General features: G+C 44.8%; 1 protein-coding gene across 1 annotated transcript in view; it reads left to right on the forward strand.

Moving 5' to 3' along the window:
* Positions 1 to 9,719: 9,719 nt before the first annotated feature.
* LOC311121758 (tyrosine-protein kinase Tec-like) overlaps positions 9,720 to 22,339 on the forward strand; it is a 37,298-nt gene continuing 24,678 nt past the window's right edge. Inside the window, exons 1-5 of the mRNA XM_084196212.1 lie at positions 9,720 to 9,800; positions 15,756 to 15,951; positions 18,800 to 18,904; positions 20,119 to 20,200; positions 20,882 to 21,010. Coding sequence (XP_084052338.1) covers positions 15,814 to 15,951; positions 18,800 to 18,904; positions 20,119 to 20,200; positions 20,882 to 21,010 — 454 coding nt within the window. The 5' untranslated portion in view covers positions 9,720 to 9,800; positions 15,756 to 15,813. The remainder of the gene's footprint in view (positions 9,801 to 15,755; positions 15,952 to 18,799; positions 18,905 to 20,118; positions 20,201 to 20,881; positions 21,011 to 22,339) is intronic.

The following is a 22,339-nucleotide window of genomic DNA, read 5'->3' on the forward strand; positions in this document are numbered from 1 at the left end:
CACCACTAGTATACATGACTACCACCACTAGTATACATGGCTACCACTAGTATACATGGCTGCCACCACTAGTATACATGGCTACCACCACTAGTATACATGACTACCACCACTAGTATACATGGCTACCACCACTAGTATACATGGCTACCACTAGTATACATGGCTACCACTAGTATACATGGCTACCACCACTAGTATACATGGCTACCACCACTAGTATACATGGCTACCACCACTAGTATACATGGCTACCACCACTAGTATACATGGCTACCACCACTAGTATACATGGCTACCACCACTAGTATACATGGCTTCCACCACTAGTATACATGACTACCACCACTAGTATACATGGCTACCACTAGTATACATGGCTACCACCACTAGTATACATGGCTACCACCACTAGTATACATGGCTACCACTAGTATACATGGCTACCACTAGTATACATGGCTACCACCACTAGTATACATGGCTACCACCACTAGTATACATGGCTACCACCACTAGTATACATGGCTACCACCACTAGTATACATGGCTACCACCACTAGTATACATGGCTACCACCACTAGTATACATGGCTACCACCACTAGTATACATGGCTACCACCACTAGTATACATGGCTACCACTAGTATACATGGCTACCACTAGTATACATGGCTACCACCACTAGTATACATGACTACCTCTAGTATACATGGCTACCACTAGTATACATGGCTACCACCACTAGTATACATGGCTACCACCATTAGTATACTTGGCTACCACCACTAGTATACATGGCTACCAACACTAGTATACATGGCTACCACCATTAGTATACTTGGCTACCACCACTAGTATACATGGCTACCACCACTAGTACACATGGCTACCACCACTAGTATACATGGCTACCACTAGTATACATGGCTACCACCACTAGTATACATGGCTACCACTAGTATACATGGCTACCACTAGTATACATGGCTACCACCACTAGTATACATGACTACCACTAGTATACATGGCTACCACTAGTATACATGGCTACCACCACTAGTATACATGGCTACCACCACTAGTATACATGGCTACCACCACTAGTATACATGGCTACCACCACTAGTATACATGGCTACCACCACTAGTATACATGGCTACCACCACTAGTATACATGACTACCACTAGTATACATGGCTACCACTAGTATACATGGCTACCACCACTAGTATACATGGCTACCACCACTAGTATACATGGCTACCACCACTAGTATACATGGCTACCACCACTAGTATGCATGGCTACCACCACTAGTATACATGGCTACTACCACTAGTATACATGGCTACCACCACTAGTATACATGGCTACCACCACTAGTATACATGGCTACCACCACTAGTATACATGGCTACCACCACTAGTATACATGGCTACCACTAGTATACATGGCCACCACTAGTATACATGGCTACCACCACTAGTATACATGGCTACCACCACTAGTACACATGGCTACCACCACTAGTATACATGGCTACCACCACTAGTATACATGGCTACCACCATTAGTATACATGGCTACCACCACTAGTATACATGGCTACCACCACTAGTATACATGGCTACCACCACTAGTATACATGGCTACCACTAGTATACATGGCTACCACCACTAGTATACATGGCTACCACCACTAGTATACATGGCTACCACCACTAGTATACATGGCTACCACTAGTATACATGGCTACCACTAGTATACATGGCTACCACCACTAGTATACATGACTACCACTAGTATACATGGCTACCACTAGTATACATGGCTACCACCACTAGTATACATGGCTACCACCACTAGTATACATGGCTACCACCACTAGTATACATGGCTACCACCACTAGTATACATGGCTACCACCACTAGTATACATGGCTACCACCACTAGTATGCATGGCTACCACCACTAGTATACATGGCTACTACCACTAGTATACATGGCTACCACCACTAGTATACATGACTACCACCACTAGTATACATGGCTACCACCACTAGTATACATGGCTACCACCACTAGTATACATGGCTACCACCACTAGTATACATGGCTACCACTAGTATACATGGCCACCACTAGTATACATGGCTACCACCACTAGTATACATGGCTACCACCACTAGTATACATGGCTACCACCACTAGTATACATGGCTACCACCACTAGTATACATGGCTACCACCACTAGTATACATGGCTACCACCACTAGTATACATGGCTACCACCACTAGTATACATGGCTACCACCACTAGTACACATGGCTACCACCACTAGTATACATGGCTACCACTAGTATACATGGCTACCACTAGTATACATGACTACCACCACTAGTATACATGGCTACCACCACTAGTATACATGGCTACCACCACTAGTATACATGGCTACCACCATTAGTATACATGGCTACCACCACTAGTATACATGGCTACCACCACTAGTATACATGGCTACCACCACTAGTATACATGGCTACCACTAGTATACATGGCTACCACCACTAGTATACATGACTACCACCACTAGTATACATGGCTACCACCACTAGTATACACCACACATATAGACACGTTTAAGGCCTCATATTGGAGATCGTCCCATTGGCTACCATTGGTTTATGGGTCAGCTTGTAACCTGTAATCAATTACCCAATCCTATAAGTGAGTACTATTTTCATAGTATGTTAAAAACAATACATATACGCCGTTAAGCCAATCATACTTCATGACTGTTGCCTCCCGTTTCAGTTTAATGTGATGGTAATCGTTTGTTTAATGATAATTATTAGGTGGTGGTCACTAGCTGCAATGTAGCCTAGCTTTTAGCTGGTTAGCTAGCTGCTCTGTAAGATAGCTTGACTTGCTAAAAAGTTATAGAAATAAGTTGAGGAAAAAGTGATTAAACTGAACATGTTTTATTATCAACTGAAACAATAGAGTTGAAGTCGGAAGTTTACATACACCTTAGCCAAATACATTTAAACTCAGTTTTTCCACAATTCCTGACATTTAATCCTAGTAAAAATTCCCTGTTTTAGGTCAGTTAGGATCACCACTTCATTTTAAGAATGTGAAATGTCAGAATAATAGTAGAGAGAATTATGTATTTCAGCTTTTATTTCTTTCATCACATTCCCAGTGGGTCAGAAGTTTACATACACTCAATTAGTTTTTGGTAGCATTGCCTTTAAATTGTTTAACTTGGGTCAAACATGTCGGGTAGCCTTCCACAAGCTTCCCACAATAAGTTGGGTGAATTTTGGCCCATTCCTCCTGACAGAGCTGGTGTAACTGAGTCAGGTTTGTAGGCCTCCTTGCTCGCACACGCTTTTTCAGTTCTGCCCACAAATGTTCTATAGGATTGAGGTCAGGGCTTTGTGATGGCCACTCCAAAACCTTGACTTTGGAAGACCATTTGTGACCAAGCTTTAACTTCCTGACTGATGTCTTGAGATGTTGCTTCAATATATCCACATAATTTTCCTTCCTCATGATGCCATCTATTTTGTGAGGTGCACCAGTCCCTCCTGCAGCAAAGGACCCCCACAGCATGATGCTGCCACCCCCGTGCTTCACGGTTGGGATGGTGTTCTTTGGCTTGCAAGCCACCCCCTTTTCCTCCAAACATAACAATGGTCATTATGGCCATAAAGTTATATTTTTGTTTCATCAGACCAGAGGACATTTCTCCAAAAAGTATGATCTTTCTTTTTTTTTTTTTATTTTTATTTCACCTTTATTTAACCAGGTAAACCAGTTGAGAACAGGTTCTCATTTACAACTGTGACCTGGCCAAGACAAAGCAAAGTAGTGCAACAAAAAAAACAACACAGAGTTACATATGGGGTAAAAAAAAACATAAAGTCAGAGATACAACAGAAAATATATATACAGTGTGTGCAAATGTAGCAAGTTATGGAGGTAAGGCAATAAATAGGCTATAGTGCAGAATAATTACAATAGTATTAACACTGGAATGCTAGATGTGCAAGAGATTATGTGCAAATAGAGATAATGGGGTGCAAAAGAGCAAATTAAATAACAATATAGGGATGAGGTAGTTGGGTGGGCTAATTTCAGATGGGCTGTGTACAGGTGCAGTGATCGGTAAGGTGCTCTGACAACTGATGCTTAAAGTTGTTGAGGGAGATAAGAGTCTCCAGCTTCAGAGATTTTTGCAATTCGTTCCAGTCATTGGCAGCAGAGAACTGGAAGGAATGGCGGCCAAAGGAGGTGTTGGCTTTGGGAATGACCAGTGAGATATACCTGCTGGAGCGCAGACTACGGGTGGGTGCTGCTATGGTGACCAATGAGCTAAGATAAGGCGGGGATTTGCCTAGCAGTGATTTATAGATGGCCTGGAGCCAGTGGGTTTGACGACGAACATGTAGTGAGGACCAGCCAACAAGAGCGTACAGGTCACAGTGGTGGGTAGTGTATGGGGCTTTGGAGACAAAACGGATGGCACTGTGATAGACTACATCCAATTTGCTGAGTAGAGTGTTGGAGGCTATTTTATAAATGACATCGCCGAAGTCAAGGATCGGTAGGATAGTCAGTTTTACGAGGGCATGTTTGGCAGCATGAGTGAAGGAGGCTTTGTTGCGAAATAGGAAGCCGATCCTAGATTTAACTTTGGATTGGAGATTCTTTATGTGAGTCTGGAAGTTGAGTTTACAGTCTAACCAGACACCTAGGTATTTGTAGTTGTCCACATACTCTAGGTCAGACCCGTCGAGAGTGGTGATTCTAGTCGGGTGGGCGGGTGCTAGCAGCGTTCGATTGAAAAGCATGCATTTAGTTTTACTAGTGTTTAAGAGCAGTTGAAGGCTACTGAAGGATTGTTGTATGGCATTGAAGCTCGTTTGGAGGTTTGTTAACACAGTGTCCAATGAAGGGCCAGATGTATACAAAATGGTGTCGTCTGCGTAGAGGTGGATCTGAGAGTCACCAGCAGCAAGAGCGACATCATTGATATACACGGAGAAAAGTGTCGGCCCAAGAATTGAACCCTGTGGCACCCCCATAGAGACTGCCATAGGTCCAGACAACAGGCCCTCCGATTTGACACACTGAACTCTATCTGAGAAGTAGTTGGTGAACCAGGCGAGGCAGTCATTTGAGAAACCAAGGCTATTTAGTCTGCCAATAAGAATGCGGTGGTTGACAGAGTCGAAAGCCTTGGCCAGGTCGATGAAGACGGCTGCACAGTACTGTCTATTATCAATCGCGGTTATAATATCGTTTAGGACCTTGAGCGTGGCTGAAGTGCACCCGTGACCAGCTCGGAAACCAGATTGCATAGCGGAGAAGGTACGGTGGTATTCGAAATGGTCGATGATCTGTTTATTAACTTGGCTTTCGAATACTTTCGAAAGGCAGGGCAGGATGGATATAGGTCTGTAGCAGTTTGGATCTAGAGTGTCACCCCCTTTGAAGAGGGGGATGACCGCGGCAGCTTTCCAATCTCTGGGGATCTCAGACGTTATGAAAGAGAGGTTGAACAGACTAGTAATAGCGGTTGCGACAATTTCGGCGGCTAGTTTTAGGAAGAAAGGGTCCAGATTGTCTAGCCCAGCTGATTTGTAGGGGTCCAGATTTTGCAGCGCTTTCAAAACATCAGCTGTCTGAATTTGTGTGAAGGAGAAGCGGGGGGGGCATGGGCAAGTTGCAGCAGAGGGTGCAGAGTTGGTGGCCGGGTTAGTGGTAGCCAGATGGAAAGCATGGCCAGCTGTAGCAAAATGCTTGTTGAAATTCTCGATTATTGTAGATTTATCGGTGGTGATAGTGTTTCCTAGCCTCAGTGCAGTGGGCAGCTGGGAGGAAGTGCTCTTATTCTCCATGGACTTTACAGTGTCCCAAAACTTTTTGGAGTTAGTGCTACAGGATGCAAATTTCTGTTTGAAAAAGTTAGCCTTTGCTTTCCTGACTGCTTGTGTATATTGGTTCCTAACTTCCCTGAAAAGTTGCATATCGCGGGGGCTATTTGATGCTAATGCTGTACGCCACAGGATGTTTTTGTGCTGGTCAAGGGCAGTCAAGTCTGAGGAGAACCAGGGGCTATATCGGTTCTTAGTTCTGTATTTTTTGAAAGGGGCATGTTTATTTAAGATTGAGAGGAAATTACTTTTAAGGAACAACCAGGCATCCTCTACTGACGGAATGAGATCTATATCCATCCAGGATACCTGGGCCAGGTCAATTAGGAAGGCCTCCTCGCTAAAGTGTTTTAGGGAGCGTTTGACAGTGATGAGGGGTGGTTGTTTGACCGCGGACCCGTTACGGACGCAGGCAATAAGGCAGTGATCGCTGAGATCCTGGTTGAAGACAGCTGAGGTGTATTTAGAGGGTATGTTAGTCAGGATGATATCTATGAGGGTACCTATGTTTAAGGATTTAGGGTTGTACCTGGTAGGTTCGTTGATAATTTGCGTGAGGTTGAGGGCATCTAGCTTGGATTGTAGGATGGCTGGGGTATTAAGCATATCCCAATTTAGGTCACCAAGCAGTACAAACTCAGAGGATAAATGGGGGGCAATCAGTTCACATATGGTGTCCAGGGCACAGCTGGGGGCTGAGGGGGGTCTGTAGCAAGCGGCAACAGTGAGGGACTTATTTCTGGAAAGGTGGATTTTTAGAAGTAGAAGCTCAAACTGTTTGGGCACAGACCTGGATAGTATGATAGAGCTCTGCAGGCTATCTCTACAGTAGATTGCAACTCCACCCCCCTTGGCAGTTCTATCTAGACGGAAAATGTTGTAGTTGGGGATGGAAATTTCAGAATTTTTGGTGGCCTTCCTGAGCCAGGATTCAGACACTGCTAGAACATCAGGGTTGGCAGAGTGTGCTAACGCAGTGAATAACTCAAACTTAGGAAGTAGACTTCTGATATTTATGTGCAAGAAACCAAGACTTTTGCGATTACAGAAGTCAACAAATGATAGCTCCTGGGGTGTAGGAGTGATACTGGGGGCTACAGGGCCTGGGTTAGCCTCTACATCACCAGAGGAACAGAGGAGGATTAGAATAAGGATACGGCTAAAGGCTTTAAGAACTGGTCTTCTAGTGCGTTGGGTACAGAGAATAAAGGGGGCAGTTCTCCGGGCATTGTAGAAAAGATTCAGGGCATTATGTACAGACAAGGATATGGAAGGACATGAGTAAAGTGGAGGTAAACCTAAGCGTTGGGTAACACTGAAAGAGATAGTATCTCTAGAGGCATCAATTGAGTCGGTTTCTTTGTGTATTGGTGGAGGGACAAAGGAGCTAACTAAGGCATGTGCAGTTGCAAACCGTATTCTGGCTTTTTTATGGCGGTTTTGGAGCAGTGGCTTCTTCCTTGCTGAGCGGCCTTTCAGGTTATGTTGATATAGGACTCGTTTTACTGTGGATATAGATACTTTTGTACCGGTTTCCTTCAGCATCTTCACAAGGTCCTTTGCTGTTGTTCTGGGATTGATTTGCACTGATTTGCAGACAGAACGCGTCTCCTTCCTGAGCGGTATGACGGCTGCATGGTCCCGTGGTGTTTACACTTGCGTACTATTGTTTGTACAGATGAACGTGGTACCTTCAGGCATTTGGAAATTGCTCCCAAGGATGAACCAGACTTGTAGAGGTCAACAATATTCTTTCTAAGGTCTTGGCTGATTTCTTTTGATTTTCCAATGATGTCAAGCAAAGATGCACTGAGTTCGAAGGTAGGCCTTGAAATACATCCACAGGTACACCTCCAATTGACTCTAATGATGTCAATTAGCCTATCAGAAGCTTCTAAAGCCATGACTTCATTGTCCTGAATTTTCCAAGCTATTTAAAGGCACAATCAACTTAGTGTATGTAAACTTCTGACCCACTGGAATTGTGATACAGTGAATTATAAGTGAAATAATCTGTCTGTAAACAATTGTTGGAAAAATTACTTGTGTCATGCACAAAGTAGATGTCCTAACAGACTTACCAAAACTATAGTTTGTTAACAAGACATTTGTGGAGTGGTTGAAAAACGAGTTTTAATGACTCCAACCTAAGTGTATGTAAACTTCCGACTTCAACTGTATGTTTCTCCTGTCTTGAATGAAAAGGTCATATTTTGTAATCTCCCAAAATGAAACCCTATTCTAAACTCTCTGTCCAGTAGCGGAACGAGATTGCATGAAGTTGATGTACAGTTTAATGAAATACGTCATGACGTAAACGGGGATCAGACCAAAAATGTGTATATTTAAACAATCACATCAGACTGACTGACATATGTAGTAGTGATGGGCGTCTTCCACGTCTTTCCGGCTCCATTTACGTAAAAGAGCAGGCTCATTCATTCAAAACGCTTAAAAATGTATCCAGGCTAGAACCACAGAGTTTCTAAACCCAGAGGCGCAACATCGCAAGACTTCCTGGAAAGCTAGCGAAGCAGACAGGGCCGGTGTTTCGGGTTAGAGAAGTCAATGAGAGAAGTGTAACGTTCTTCCTTAGTTGTTAATGTTTCTCGAAATCTAAAGGCACAACCTAGATTCGAGCCCACGTCTTAAGTAGTTGAATATGTTATTACTCCAAACTCATGAAAGTGACAAACTGACATGTTTTCATTTTCGTAAAAAAAAAAAAAAAAAACTTATATTGAAGGCGTGCCTTTGATTTGACAGCCTGCACATGCACAGTTCAGCCATTTGACCCGATTATGAGTTTCTGTGCATGAGTTTAGCTAGCCAACGTCGCCGTGACATCGCCTACACGCTTGTGATCCGATTTCTATTGGAGAACAGTTGCTCCCTATCTTCATACTGTACTGCAGGGTTCTTCAATTCCGGTCCTGGAGGGCCGAAACACCTCTGTTTTTCATCCTCTCCTTCTAATCAGGGGCTAATTCAGACCTGGGACACCAGGTGAGTGCAATTAACTACCAGGTAGAAATAAAAAACAGAAGGGTTTCGGCCCTCCGGGACCGGAATTGAAGAACCCTGCTGTACTGTCTTTGCTAGAACCATGAAAAAATCGTGTTCAAATACATTTTTATACCTGTCCAAATTATTAGATCATCTATTTTTAATGCACTGCAAAAATTAGCCTCTCCCCACTATTGATTGTTTCTGCAGTGAAGATTCACCCTCTTTAGATAATTATTTAGTAATTGATCTGCATATAATCGTTGTTTTGAGCTCAAAGATGTAGGCAAGTATGAAAATCAGGGAGCTCTTTCACCGATGTGATTCGCTTCCCGACGTTCATCAAGAAGCTCCGTTCAAAAAGAGCCCTTCGTTCACGAACGACCCATCACTAATCTGTAGCAAACATATTGTGCTTTAAAGACAACTGGGAACTCAGGGGGGGAAAAACGAGGTCAAAGCATGAGGTCAGTGATCGATCAGGTCGGAAAGAGCTCTAGAAAGAGACCCGAGTTCTCGACTTGGAATTCTGAGTTGGATGACCTGTTCTATACGATTTTCCCCAATCGGAGCTCGTTTTTTTCCCGAGTTCCCATTTGTCTTGAAAGAACTGAAGTCGGAGAATTACAAGTTCCCAGTTGTTTTTGATGACGGCTACAGAGCAGCGGAAGATTTCAGTTTGAGTCGTCAGGCAATATTATTGCACCCCAGCCATCGGGGTTAGGAAAGCGGCAGCTCTGTCTGTCTGCCGCTTCCTGGTTCTGCTGGCGACATTGTGACGGTCAGTGATTGAGTCAGAAGAACAGCAGCTCGTACGTTCACTCTCGGAAGACAAGGTAAGGAGCATGTCCTTTTATGATATTGGAATTTTAGGCCGCAACTAATCTAATTTTAGGCAAAATCGCGCTTTTCGGGAAACTGCGGGTGAAACGACTGGCTACTTTCAGTGCAGTAAACGAGATGTCGACACAACACTTGAGTTGCGAGAATAGGTATGTCGCCTAGCTACCGGGTTTCTGTCTGGAAGGGAACGGAATAGGCTACGGAGATTTACTACACCGCCGCAGGTGTCTTCTCGCACTGTGGGTCGCCTACTGCCTATGTCCGCGCGTAAAGCATGTTTGATTTGGTCAGCATTTACCACAAATACAAAGTAGGAACATGTCTTTAGACTAGCCTGGAACTTGACTATGTAAATTACTGCGGTTGTATGAATAGAAGCGGTCAGCAAAGATAAAGTATGAAAGAAGTTTGAGGGAGATAACGTTCACTGAAAGCGCCACACTACACACAATACACGCTTGTCCTTATTCCAGAAAGTCCACCAGATATGTAGTGCATTCTGAAAGTATTCATACCCCTTCTTTTTTTACCCGGTTTTTGTTACGTTACAGCCTTATTCTAAAATGGATAAAATAAATCGTGTTCCCTCAATATACACACAATACCCCATAATGACAAAGCGAAAACTTTTTTTTTTATATAGAAAAAACGGAAATACCTTATTTACATAAGTATTCAGACCCTTTGCTATGAGACTTGAAATTGAGCTCAGGTGCATCCTGTTTCCATTGATCATCCTTGAGATGTTTCTACAACTTGATTGTAGTCCATCTGTGGTAAATTCAATTGATTGGACATGATTTGGAAAGGCACACACCTGTCTATATAAGGTCCCACAGTTGACAGTGCATGTCAGAGCAAAAACCAAGCAATGAGGTCGAAGGAATTGTCCATAGAGCTCCGAGATCGGATTGTGTCGAGGCACAGATCTGGGGAAGGTTACCAAAACATGTCTGCAGCATTGAAGGTCCCCAAGAACACAGTGGCCTCCATCATTCTTAAATGGAAGAAGTTTGGAACCTCCAAGACTCTTCCTAGAGCTGGCCGCCCGGACAAACTGAGCAATCGGGGGAGAAGGGCCTTGGTCAGGGAGGTGACCAAAAACCTGATGGTCACTCTGACAGAGCTCCAGAGTTCCTCTGTGGAGATGGGAGAACCTTCCAGAAGGACAACCATCTCTGCAGCACTCCACCAATCAGGCCTTTATGATAGTGGCCAAATGGAAGCCACTCCTCAGTAAAAGGCACATGACAGCCCGCTTGGAGTTTGCCAAAAGGTACGTAAAAGACTACCAGACCATGAGAAACAAGATTCTCTGGTCTGATGAAACCAAGATTGAACTCTTTGGCCTGAATGCCAAGCCTCACGTCTAGAGGAAACGTGAAACCATCCCTACAATGAAACATGGTGGTGGCAGCACACACACACACACACACACACACACACACTACCTACACACACACTACCTACACACACACACACACTACCTACACACACACACACTACACACACACACACACTACCTACACACACACACACTACCTACACACACACACACACACACTACACACACACACACACACTACACACACTACCTACACACACACACACTACACACACACACACACTACCTACACACACACACACACACTACCTACACACACACACTACCTACACACACACACACACACACACACTACCTACACACACACACACACACACACTACCTACACACACACACACACACACTACCTACACACACACACACACACACACTACCTACACACACACACACACACACACTGCACACACACACACACACACACACACACACACACACACACACACACTACCTACACACACACACACACTACCTACACACACACGCACACACACACACTACCTATACACACACACACACACACACACTACCTACACACACACACACACACTACCTACACACACACTACCTACACACACACACTACCTACACACACACACACACACACACACACACACTACCTACACACACACACACACACACACTACCTACACACACACACGCACACGCACACACACACACACACACTACCTACACGCACGCACACACACACTACCTACACACACGCGCACACACACACACACACACTACCTACACACACACACACACACACACACACACTACCTACACACACACACACACACACACTACCTACACGCACACACCCACACACGCACACACACACACACACACACACACACACTATCTACAGGCACACACACACACACACACACACACACACTACCTACACACGCACACACACACACACACTACCTACACACACACTACCTACACACACACACACCCACACACACACACTACCTACACGCACACACACACACACACACACACACACACATACTACCTACACACACACACACACACTACCTACAGGCTTGTCTCCCACTATCTACAGGCTTGTCTCCCACTCTCTACAGGCTTGTCTCCCACTCTCTACAGGCTTGTCTCCCACTATCTACAGGCTTGTCTCCCACTATCTACAGGCTTGTCTCCCACTATCTACAGGCTTGTCTCCCACTATCTACAGGCTTGTCTCCCACTATCTACAGGCTTGTCTCCCACTATCTACAGGCTTGTCTCCCACTATCTACAGGCTTGTCTCCCACTATCTACAGGCTTGTCTCCCACTATCTACAGGCTTGTCTCCCACTATCTACAGGCTTGTCTCCCACTTGAATGTTCTCGTTGAGCCAGACTGGGTTGAACCTCTGTTTCATTGTTCAGGATGTAATTATTGATATATTTTTACAGCTCTAGGGAAATAATTATTCCTTGGATAACGTTATTGACTATGTATTGATTATTATTGTATTTATGTGGTGCACAGAACACCAAAACATTCAAACAGCTCCTGAGTGGCGCAGTGGTCTAAGGCATTGCATCGCAGTGCTAACTGTGCCACTAGAGAACCTGGTTCGAATCCAGGCTCTGTCGCCGCCGGCCGCGACCGGGAGACCCATGGGGCGGCGCACAATTGGCCCAGCGTCGTCCAGGGTAGGGGAGGGAATGGCCGGCAGGGATGTAGCTCAGTTGATAGAGCATGGCGTTTGCAACGCCAGGGTTGTGGGTTCGATTCCCACGGGGGGCCAGTATAAAAAAATATATATATATATGTATTCACTAACTGTAAGTCGCTCTGGATAAGAGCGTCTGCTAAAAATCACAGTCAATAATTGTGATGTTTGTTTGTGTCAATCAATCCCGTAAGGGATGGGTTGCCAAATGTCCATTTAATTCTCTCTCTCTCTGTCTCTCTGTCTCTCTGTCTCTCTGTCTCTCTGTCTCTCTGTCTCTCTGTCTCTCTCTCTCTCTCTCTCTCTCTCTCTCTCTCTCTCTCTCTCTCACTCGCTCTCTCGCTCTCTCTCTCACTCGCACTCTCTCACACACACACACACATTGTCAAGCATGAGTAGGTCAGCGTGCATCTGAAACCAAGTCAGCCCCTCTGAGAATACACTGTACAGCATACTGGACTACTCGTGTGTATGGATACTATCAGTTTGTTTTTAGGGGAATGGAACATCCTGTGGTGGCTTTGGATACATATACAGTGCATTCGGAAAGTATTTAGACCCCTTGACTTTAAACTTGGATTAAATTGTGTTTTTCCCCCTCATCAATCTACACACAACACCCCATAATGACAAAGCAAAAACAGATTTTTAGAAATTTTTGCAAATGTATAAAAAATGAACTGAAATCACATTTACATAAGTATTCAGACCCTTTACTCAGTACTTTGTGGAAGCACCTTTGGCAGCGATTACTGCCTCGAGTCATCTTGGGTATGACGCTACAAGCTTGGCACACCTGTATTTGGGGAGTTTCTCCCATTCTTCTCTGCAGATCCTCTCAAGCTCTGTCAGGTTGGATGGGGAGCGTCGCTGTACAGCTATTTTCAGGTCTCTCCAGAAATGTTCGATCGGGTTCAAGTCCGGGCTCTGGCTGGGCCACTCAAGGACATTCAGAGACTTGTCCCGAAGCCACTCCTGCGATGTCTTGGCTGTGTGCTTAGGGTCGTTGTCCTGTTTACCCCAGTCTGAGGTCCCGAGCGCTCTGGAGCTCTATAAGGGAGGGTAAAGGATGTATTTACAGTGGGGGAAAAAAGTATTTAGTCAGCCACCAATTGTGCAAGTTCTCCCACTTAAAAAGATGAGAGAGGCCTGTAATTTTCATCATAGGTACACGTCAACTATGACAGACAAAATGAGGGAAAAAAATCCAGAAAATCACATTGTAGGATTTTTTATGAATTGATTTGCAAATTATGGTGGAAAATAAGTATTTGGTCAATAACAAAAGTTTCTCAATACTTTGTTATATAGCCTTTGTTGGCAATGACACAGGTCAAACGTTTTCTGTAAGTCTTCACAAGGTTTTCACACACTGTTGCTGGTATTTTGGCCCATTCCTCCATGCAGATCTCCTCTAGAGCAGTGATGTTTTGGGGCTGTCGCTGGGCAACACAGACTTTCAACTCCCTCCAAAGATTTTCTATGGGGTTGAGATCTGGAGACTGGCTAGGCCACTCCAGGACCTTGAAATGCTTCTTACGAAGCCACTCCTTCTTTGCCCGGGCGGTGTGTTTGGGATCATTGTCATGCTGAAAGACCCAGCCACGTTTCATCTTCAATGCCCTTGCTGATGGAAGGAGATTTTCACTCAAAATCTCACGATACATGGCCCCATTCTTTCCTTTACACGGATCAGTCGTCCTGGTCCCTTTGCAGAAAAACAGCCCCAAAGCATGATGTTTCCACCCCCATGCTTCACAGTAGGTATGGTGTTCTTTGGATGCAAGTCAGCATTCTTTGTCCTCCAAACACGACGAGTTTAGTTTTTACCAAAAAGTTCTATTTTGGTTTCATCTGACCATATGACATTCTCCCAATCCTCTTCTGGATCATCCAAATGCACTCTAGCAAACTTCAGACGGGCCTGGACATGTACTGGCTTAAGCAGGGGGACACGTCTGGCACTGCAGGATTTGAGTCCCTGGCGGCGTAGTGTGTTACTGATGGTAGGCTTTGTTACTTTGGTCCCAGCTCTCTGCAGGTAATTCACTAGGTCCCCCCGTGTGGTTCTGGGATTTTTGCTCACCGTTCTTGTGATCATTTTGACCCCACGGGGTGAGATCTTGCGTGGAGCCCCAGATCGAGGGAGATTATCAGTGGTCTTGTATGCCTTCCATTTCCTAATAATTGCTCCCACAGTTGATTTCTTCAAACCAAGCTGCTTACCTATTGCAGATTCAGTCTTCCCAGCCTGGTGCAGGTCTACAATTTTGTTTCTGGTGTCCTTTGACAGCTCTTTGGTCTTGGCCATAGTGGAGTTTGGAGTGTGACTGTTTGAGGTTGTGGACAGGTGTCTTTTATACTGATAACAAGTTCAAACAGGTGCCATTAATACAGGTAACGAGTGGAGGACAAAGGAGCCTCTTAAATAAGTTGTTACAGGTCTGTGAGAGCCAGAAATCTTGCTTGTTTGTAGGTGACCAAATACTTATTTTCCACCATAATTTGCAAATAAATTCATAAAAAATCCTACAATGTGATTTTCTGGATTTTTTTTCTCTCAATTTGTCTGTCATAGTTGACGTGTACCTATGATGAAAATTACAGGCCTCTCTCATCTTTTTAAGTGGGAGAACTTGCACAATTGGTGGCTGACTAAATTCTTTTTCCCCCCCACTGTATCTAGTGAGAAGAGAGAGGACTTCTGCTGACTGCACCACTATCGGATTGCTTCATAGCTGATATCACAGCCTACCAAAGGGCAAAGTGCCCGGGATTGTTTTTCAATCAGATAAAACACCTTCATGTAGAAACATTTTGACAACATGTTTGGATTGTGTTCTATTCTCCAGCCTTTGGTGGGTCCAGTCAGTATTCGATGGCAGAGTGGAGGGAGTGGGCAGGTCCAAGATGAGTGCTGACACGCTATTGAAGGAGACCCTGATCAAGCGGTCTCAACAGAAGAGGTTAACATCGCCGCTGAACTACAAGGAGAGGGTGTTCGTCCTCACCAAGACCAAGCTCACATACTATGAGTTCAGAGCAGAGGTGAGAGTAGCAGACACATACACTGTAAACCCGAATAAGTTAGCAGAACTTAAAAAAAGTGAGGCAATCAGTTGCCACAATTTTTTTTGAGTTCATAAACTCAAAATGTTGAGTATATCATCGCTTATATATTTGGAGTTCATGTTAAATGTAATTTAAAATTATAATGAAATTAAATTTACTGATTTAAGCCAACTCAAACATTTTCAGTTTATGCTACTCAGAATATTTATTAATCTTTCTCATTGCAATAACTCAAGAGAACTTAATAATTTCAAGCATGAAAACTCAGGATATTTATGTTTCATTAACTTAACATTTATTAGTTTTTTCAATCAATCTTCTGATTACCCATAACTCAAAAACATAGACTTGTTACAACTCAAAATCATTTACCACCAAACTTAAAATATTTGTGGCAACTGATTGCCTTAAAAATAATAAGTACTCTTGACTTAAAAGTCAGACAAAAAAACATCAAATTAAAAGTAAATATTTTTTCTATTCAGATGTTTAGTATAAACTTTTCTTGCCCAGTCTTTTAGCAAAAAAAAAATAGTTTTTTTATATATATATAAATAAAAAATAATTCACAAATCTACTTCTGGGCATTTTGTTTATACAGTGGGGAGAACAAGTATTTGATACACTGCCGATTTTGCAGGTTTTCCTACTTACAAAGCATGTAGAGGTCTGTAATGTTTATCATAGGTACACTTCAACTGTGAGAGACGGAATCTAAAACAAAAATCCAGAAAATCACATTGTATGATTGTTAAGTAATTAATTTGCATTTTATTGCATGACATAAGTATTTGATCACCTACCAACCAGTAAGAATTCCGGCTCTCACAGACCTGTTAGTTTTTCTTTAAGAAGCCCTCCTGTTTTCCACTCATTACCTGTATTAACTGCACCTGTTTGAACTCATTACCTGTATAAAAGACACCTGTCCACACACTCAATCAAACAGACTCCAACCTCTCCACAATGGCCAAGACCAGAGAGCTGTGTAAGGACATCAGGGATAAAATTGTAGACCTGCACAAGGCTGGGATGGGCTACAGGACAATAGGCAAGCAGCTTGGTGAAAATGGAAGAAGTTCAAGATGACGGTCAATCACCCTCGGTCTGGGGCTCCATGCAAGATCTCACCTCGTGGGCCATCAATGATCATGAGGAAGGTGAGGGATCAGCCCAGAACTACACGGCAGGACCTGGTCAATGACCTGAAGAGAGCTGGGACCACCGTCTCAAAGAAAACCATTAGTAACACACTACGCCGTCATGGATTAAAATCCTGCAGCAAGGTCCCCCTGCTCAAGCCAGCGCATGTCCAGGCCCGTCTGAAGTTTGCCAATGACCATCTGGATGATCCAGAGGAGGAATGGGAGAAGGTCATGTGGTCTGATGAGACAAAAATATAGATTGTTGGTCTAAACTCCACTCGCCGTGTTTGGAGGAAGAAGAAGGATGAGTACAACACCAAGAACACCATCCCAACCGTGAAGCATGGAGGTGGAAACATCATTCTTTGGGGATGCTTTTCTGCAAAGGGGACAGGACGACTGCACCATATTGAGGGGAGGATGGATGGGGCCATGTATCGTGAGATCTTGGCCAACAACCTCCTTCCCTCAGTAAGAGCATTGAAGATGGGTCGTGGCTGGGTCTTCCAGCATGACAACGACCCGAAACACACAGCCAGGGCAACTAAGGAGTGGCTCCGTAAGAAGCATCTCAAGGTCCTGGAGTCGCCTAGCCAGTCTCCAGACCTGAACCCAAAAGAGGGAGCTGAAAGTCCGTATTGCCCAGCGACAGCCACGAAACCTGAAGGATCTGGAGAAAGTCTGTATGGAGGAGTGTGCCAAAATCCCTGCTGCAGTGTGTGCAAACCTGGTCAAAACCTACAGGAAACGTATGATCTCTGTAATTGCAAACACAGGTTACTGTACCAAATATTAAGCTCTGCTTTTCTGATGTATCAAATACTTATGTCATGCAATAAAATGCAAATTAATTACTTAAAAATCATACAATGTGATTTTCTGGATTTTTGTTTAAGATTCCGTCTCTCACAGTTGAAGTGTACATATGATAAAAATTACAGACCTCTACATGCTTTGTAAGTAGGAAAACCTGCAAAATCGGCAGTGTATCAAATACTTGTTCTCCCCACTGTACGTGGTGTTTTACTGTGGTCTGTCCTGTCCAACACCTGCCTGTGGTCTGTCCTGTCCAACACCTGCCTGTGGTCTGTCCTGTCCAACACCTGCCTGTATTCTGTCCTGTCCAACACCTGACTGTGGTCTGTCCTGTCCAACACCTGACTGTGGTCTGTCCTGTCCAACACCTGACTGTGGTCTGTCCTGTCCAACCCCTGCCTGTGGTCTGTCCTGTCCAATACCTGACTGTGGTCTGTCCTGTCCAACACCTGACTGTGGTCTGTCCTGTCCAACACCTGACTGTGGTCTGTCCTGTCCAACCCCTGCCTGTGGTCTGTCCTGTCCAATACCTGACTGTGGTCTGTCCTGTCCAACACCTGCCTGTGGTCTGTCCTGTCCAACACCTGCCTGTATTCTGTCCTGTCCAACACCTGACTGTGGTCTGTCCTGTCCAATCCCTGCCTGTGGTCTGTCCTGTCCAATCCCTGCCTGTGGTCTGTCCTGTCCAACACCTGACTGTGGTCTGTCCTGTCCAATACCTGACTGTGGTCTGTCCTGTCCAACACCTGACTGTGGTCTGTCCTGTCCAACACCTGACTGTGGTCTGTCCTGTCCAACACCTGACTGTGGTCTGTCCTGTCCAACCCCTGCCTGTGGTCTGTCTCTCTGTTGGTTGTTAACAGAGAAAGTTCCAGAAGGGGTCCATCGACCTGCAGAGAGTCCGGTGTGTGGAGATTGTGAAGACTGAAGGAGGAGTCATACCGTGTCAGAACAAATACCCTTTCCAGGTGTGGTGTTACATTTATAGCCAATATGATGAGTAGATGCCCCCCTCCCCCCCATAGCCAATATGATGAGTAGATGCCCCTCCCCCCCATAGCCAATATGATGAGTAGATACCCCCCCCCATAGCCAATATGATGAGTAGATGCCCCCCCCCCATAGCCAATATGATGAGTAGATGCCCTCCCCCCCCCCCATAGCCAATATGATGAGTAGATGCCCCCCCCATAGCCAATATGATGAGTAGATGCCCCCCCCATAGCCAATATGATGAGTAGATGCCCCCCCCCCATAGCCAATATGATGAGTAGATGCCCCCCCCATAGCCAATATGATGAGTAGATGCCCCCCCCCCCCCCCCCATAGCCAATATGATGAGTAGATGCCCCCCCATAGCCAATATGATGAGTAGATGCCCCCCCCATAGCCAATATGATGAGTAGATGCCCCCCCCCATAGCCAATATGATGAGTAGATGCCCCCCCATAGCCAATATGATGAGTAGATGCCCCCCCATAGCCAATATGATGAGTAGATGCCCCCCCCCCCTCATAGCCAATATGATGAGTAGATGCCCCCCCCCATAGCCAATATGATGAGTAGATGCCCTCCCCCCATAGCCAATATGATGAGTAGATGCCCCCCCCCCCATAGCCAATATGATGAGTAGATGCCCTCCCCCCATAGCCAATATGATGAGTAGATGCCCCCCCCCATAGCCAATATGATGAGTAGATGCCCTCCCCCCATAGCCAATATGATGAGTAGATGCCCCCCCCCATAGCCAATATGATGAGTAGATGCCCCCCCCCCCCATAGCCAATATGATGAGTAGATGCCCCCCCCATAGCCAATATGATGAGTAGATGCCCCCCCCTCTCTCAACTAGGTGGTAAATGACTCCAGTATTCTCTATGTATTAGTCTGGGTGGTGTATTAGTGTATAGTGTTAATGGTGGTCTCGTTCTCTCTCGTTCTGTCTCTCTCTCTCTCTCTCTGTCTCTCTCGTTCTCTCTCTCTGTCTCTCTGTCTCTCTCGTTCTGTCTCTCTCTCTCTCTCTCTGTCTCTCTCGTTCTCTCTCGTTCTCTCTCGTTCTCTCTCGTTCTCTCTCTCTCTCGTTCTCTCTCTCGTTCTCTCTCTCGTTCTCTCTCTCGTTCTCTCTCTCTCTCTGTCTCTCTGTCTCTCTGTCTCTCTCTCTCTCTGTCTCTTTCCCCCCCAGGTGGTGTATGACTCCAGTACTCTCTATGTATTTGCTCCCAGTTATGAGAGTAGGAGTGTCTGGGTCCAAAACATTAAGGAAGGTCAGTGACTAGCCATATTTACATCCTCTAGTTGTTGTATCCTATGCTACGCTATGCTACGCTATGCTACGCTACGCTACGCTATGCTACGCTACGCTGTAAAATCTGTTGTTGTCATCATACAGATGTAGGATCTTAATTTGAGCCAGTTTGCTGCAGCAGGAAAATAATCCTCCAGCAACAGGAAATTTGAATTATTATGTGGATTATAATTAATGGTAGGGGTTTATAGATTGTAAAGTGGAAATTGCAACGTTTTTAGAAGCTTAAATTAAATTTTTTTAATTAAACATCGAATACACTAAAAGTTTGCATTTCCTGCCGTGCAGGAATATTCTCAGCAACAAAAGAGTAATCAAATGAAGATCCTACATCTGTAGGTACAGTGAGGGGAAAAAAGTATTTGATCCCCTGCTGATTTTGTACGTTTGCCCACTGACAAAGAAATGATCAGTCTATAATTTTAATGGTAGGTTTATTTGAACAGTGAGAGACAGAATAACAACAACAAAAAATCCAGAAAAACGCATGTCAAAAATGTTATAAATTAGATAATAATAAATAAATAATTATTATTATTAACATAGTAGGCCTATGTTATATCTCTCCGGTAGCTGATTGACCAGATCTTTTCCTCTCTTGTGTGTTGTTGTTGTTGTTGTTGTTGTTGTTGTGTTCCAGAGATCAAGGAGAACTCTGTGATCGTTACTAAGTTCCACCCTCAGTTCTGGCTGGAGGGGGTGTGGCTGTGCTGTCGTCAGGCAGAGAAACTGGCCCCGGGCTGCGAGGAGTACAACCTGTTTGGAGACCGTAAGATCTGTCTGTCTTATCGTTGCCAGAATAATGTGGACACACCTTCAAAAATATCTAGTAAATGATAGTTATGAAATAAACCGAAACTTTCCACTCGCTAAATTGAAAAGGCACTCGAACGAAAAGCTCTGAGGAAGGCCTTGAGGCCGATATGTAAAGCTTAATAAAGAGCAGTGATGCTGGTATCACTGCTCTTGCTGGTATCACTGCTCTTGCTAGTATCACTGCTCTTGCTAGCAAGAGCAGTGATACCAGCAAGAGCATTTATACTGTGATACCAGCAAGACCAGTGATGCCAGCGATGCCAGCAAGACCAGTGATGCCAGCTATAGCAGTGATGCCAGCTAGAGCAGTGATGCCTGCTAGGGCAGTGATACCAGCAAGAGCAGTGATACTAGTTAGGGCAGTGATACTAGTTAGGGCAGTGATGCCAGTTAGAGCAGTGATACTAGTTAGGGCAGTGATACTAGTTAGGGCAGTGATACTAGTTAGGGCAGTGATGCCAGTTAGAGCAGTGATACTAGTTAGGGCAGTGATGCCAGTTAGGGCAGTGATACTAGTTAGAGCAGTGATACTAGTTAGAGCAGTGATGCCAGTTAGGGCAGTGATACCAGCGAGGGCAGTGATGCCAGTTAGAGCAGTGATGCCAGCTAGGGCAGTGATACCAGCAAGAGCAGTGATACTAGTTAGGGCAGTGATACTAGTTAGGGCAGTGATGCCAGTTAGAGCAGTGATACTAGTTAGGGCAGTGATACTAGTTAGGGCAGTGATACTAGTTAGGGCAGTGATGCCAGTTAGAGCAGTGATACTAGTTAGGGCAGTGATGCCAGTTAGGGCAGTGATACTAGTTAGAGCAGTGATACTAGTTAGAGCAGTGATGCCAGTTAGGGCAGTGATACCAGCGAGGGCAGTGATGCCAGTTAGAGCAGTGATGCCAGTTAGAGCAGTGATGCCAGCAAGAGCAGTGATGCCAGCAAGGGCAGTGATGCCAGTTAGAGCAGTGATGCCAGTTAGAGCAGTGATACCAGCGAGGGCAGTGATACTAGTTAGAGCAGTGATACTAGTTAGGGCAGTGATACTAGTTAGGGCAGTGATGCCAGTTAGAGCAGTGATACTAGTTAGGGCAGTGATGCCAGTTAGGGCAGTGATACTAGTTAGAGCAGTGATACTAGTTAGAGCAGTGATGCCAGTTAGGGCAGTGATACCAGCGAGGGCAGTGATGCCAGTTAGATCAGTGATGCCAGCTAGGGCAGTGATACCAGCAAGAGCAGTGATGCCAGCAAGGGCAGTGATGCCAGTTAGAGCAGTGATGCCAGTTAGAGCAGT

The sequence above is a fragment of the Coregonus lavaretus genome (genome assembly GCF_964263955.1).
Source record: "Coregonus lavaretus genome assembly, contig: HAP1_SCAFFOLD_1563, whole genome shotgun sequence".
Classification (NCBI taxonomy): domain Eukaryota; kingdom Metazoa; phylum Chordata; class Actinopteri; order Salmoniformes; family Salmonidae; genus Coregonus; species Coregonus lavaretus.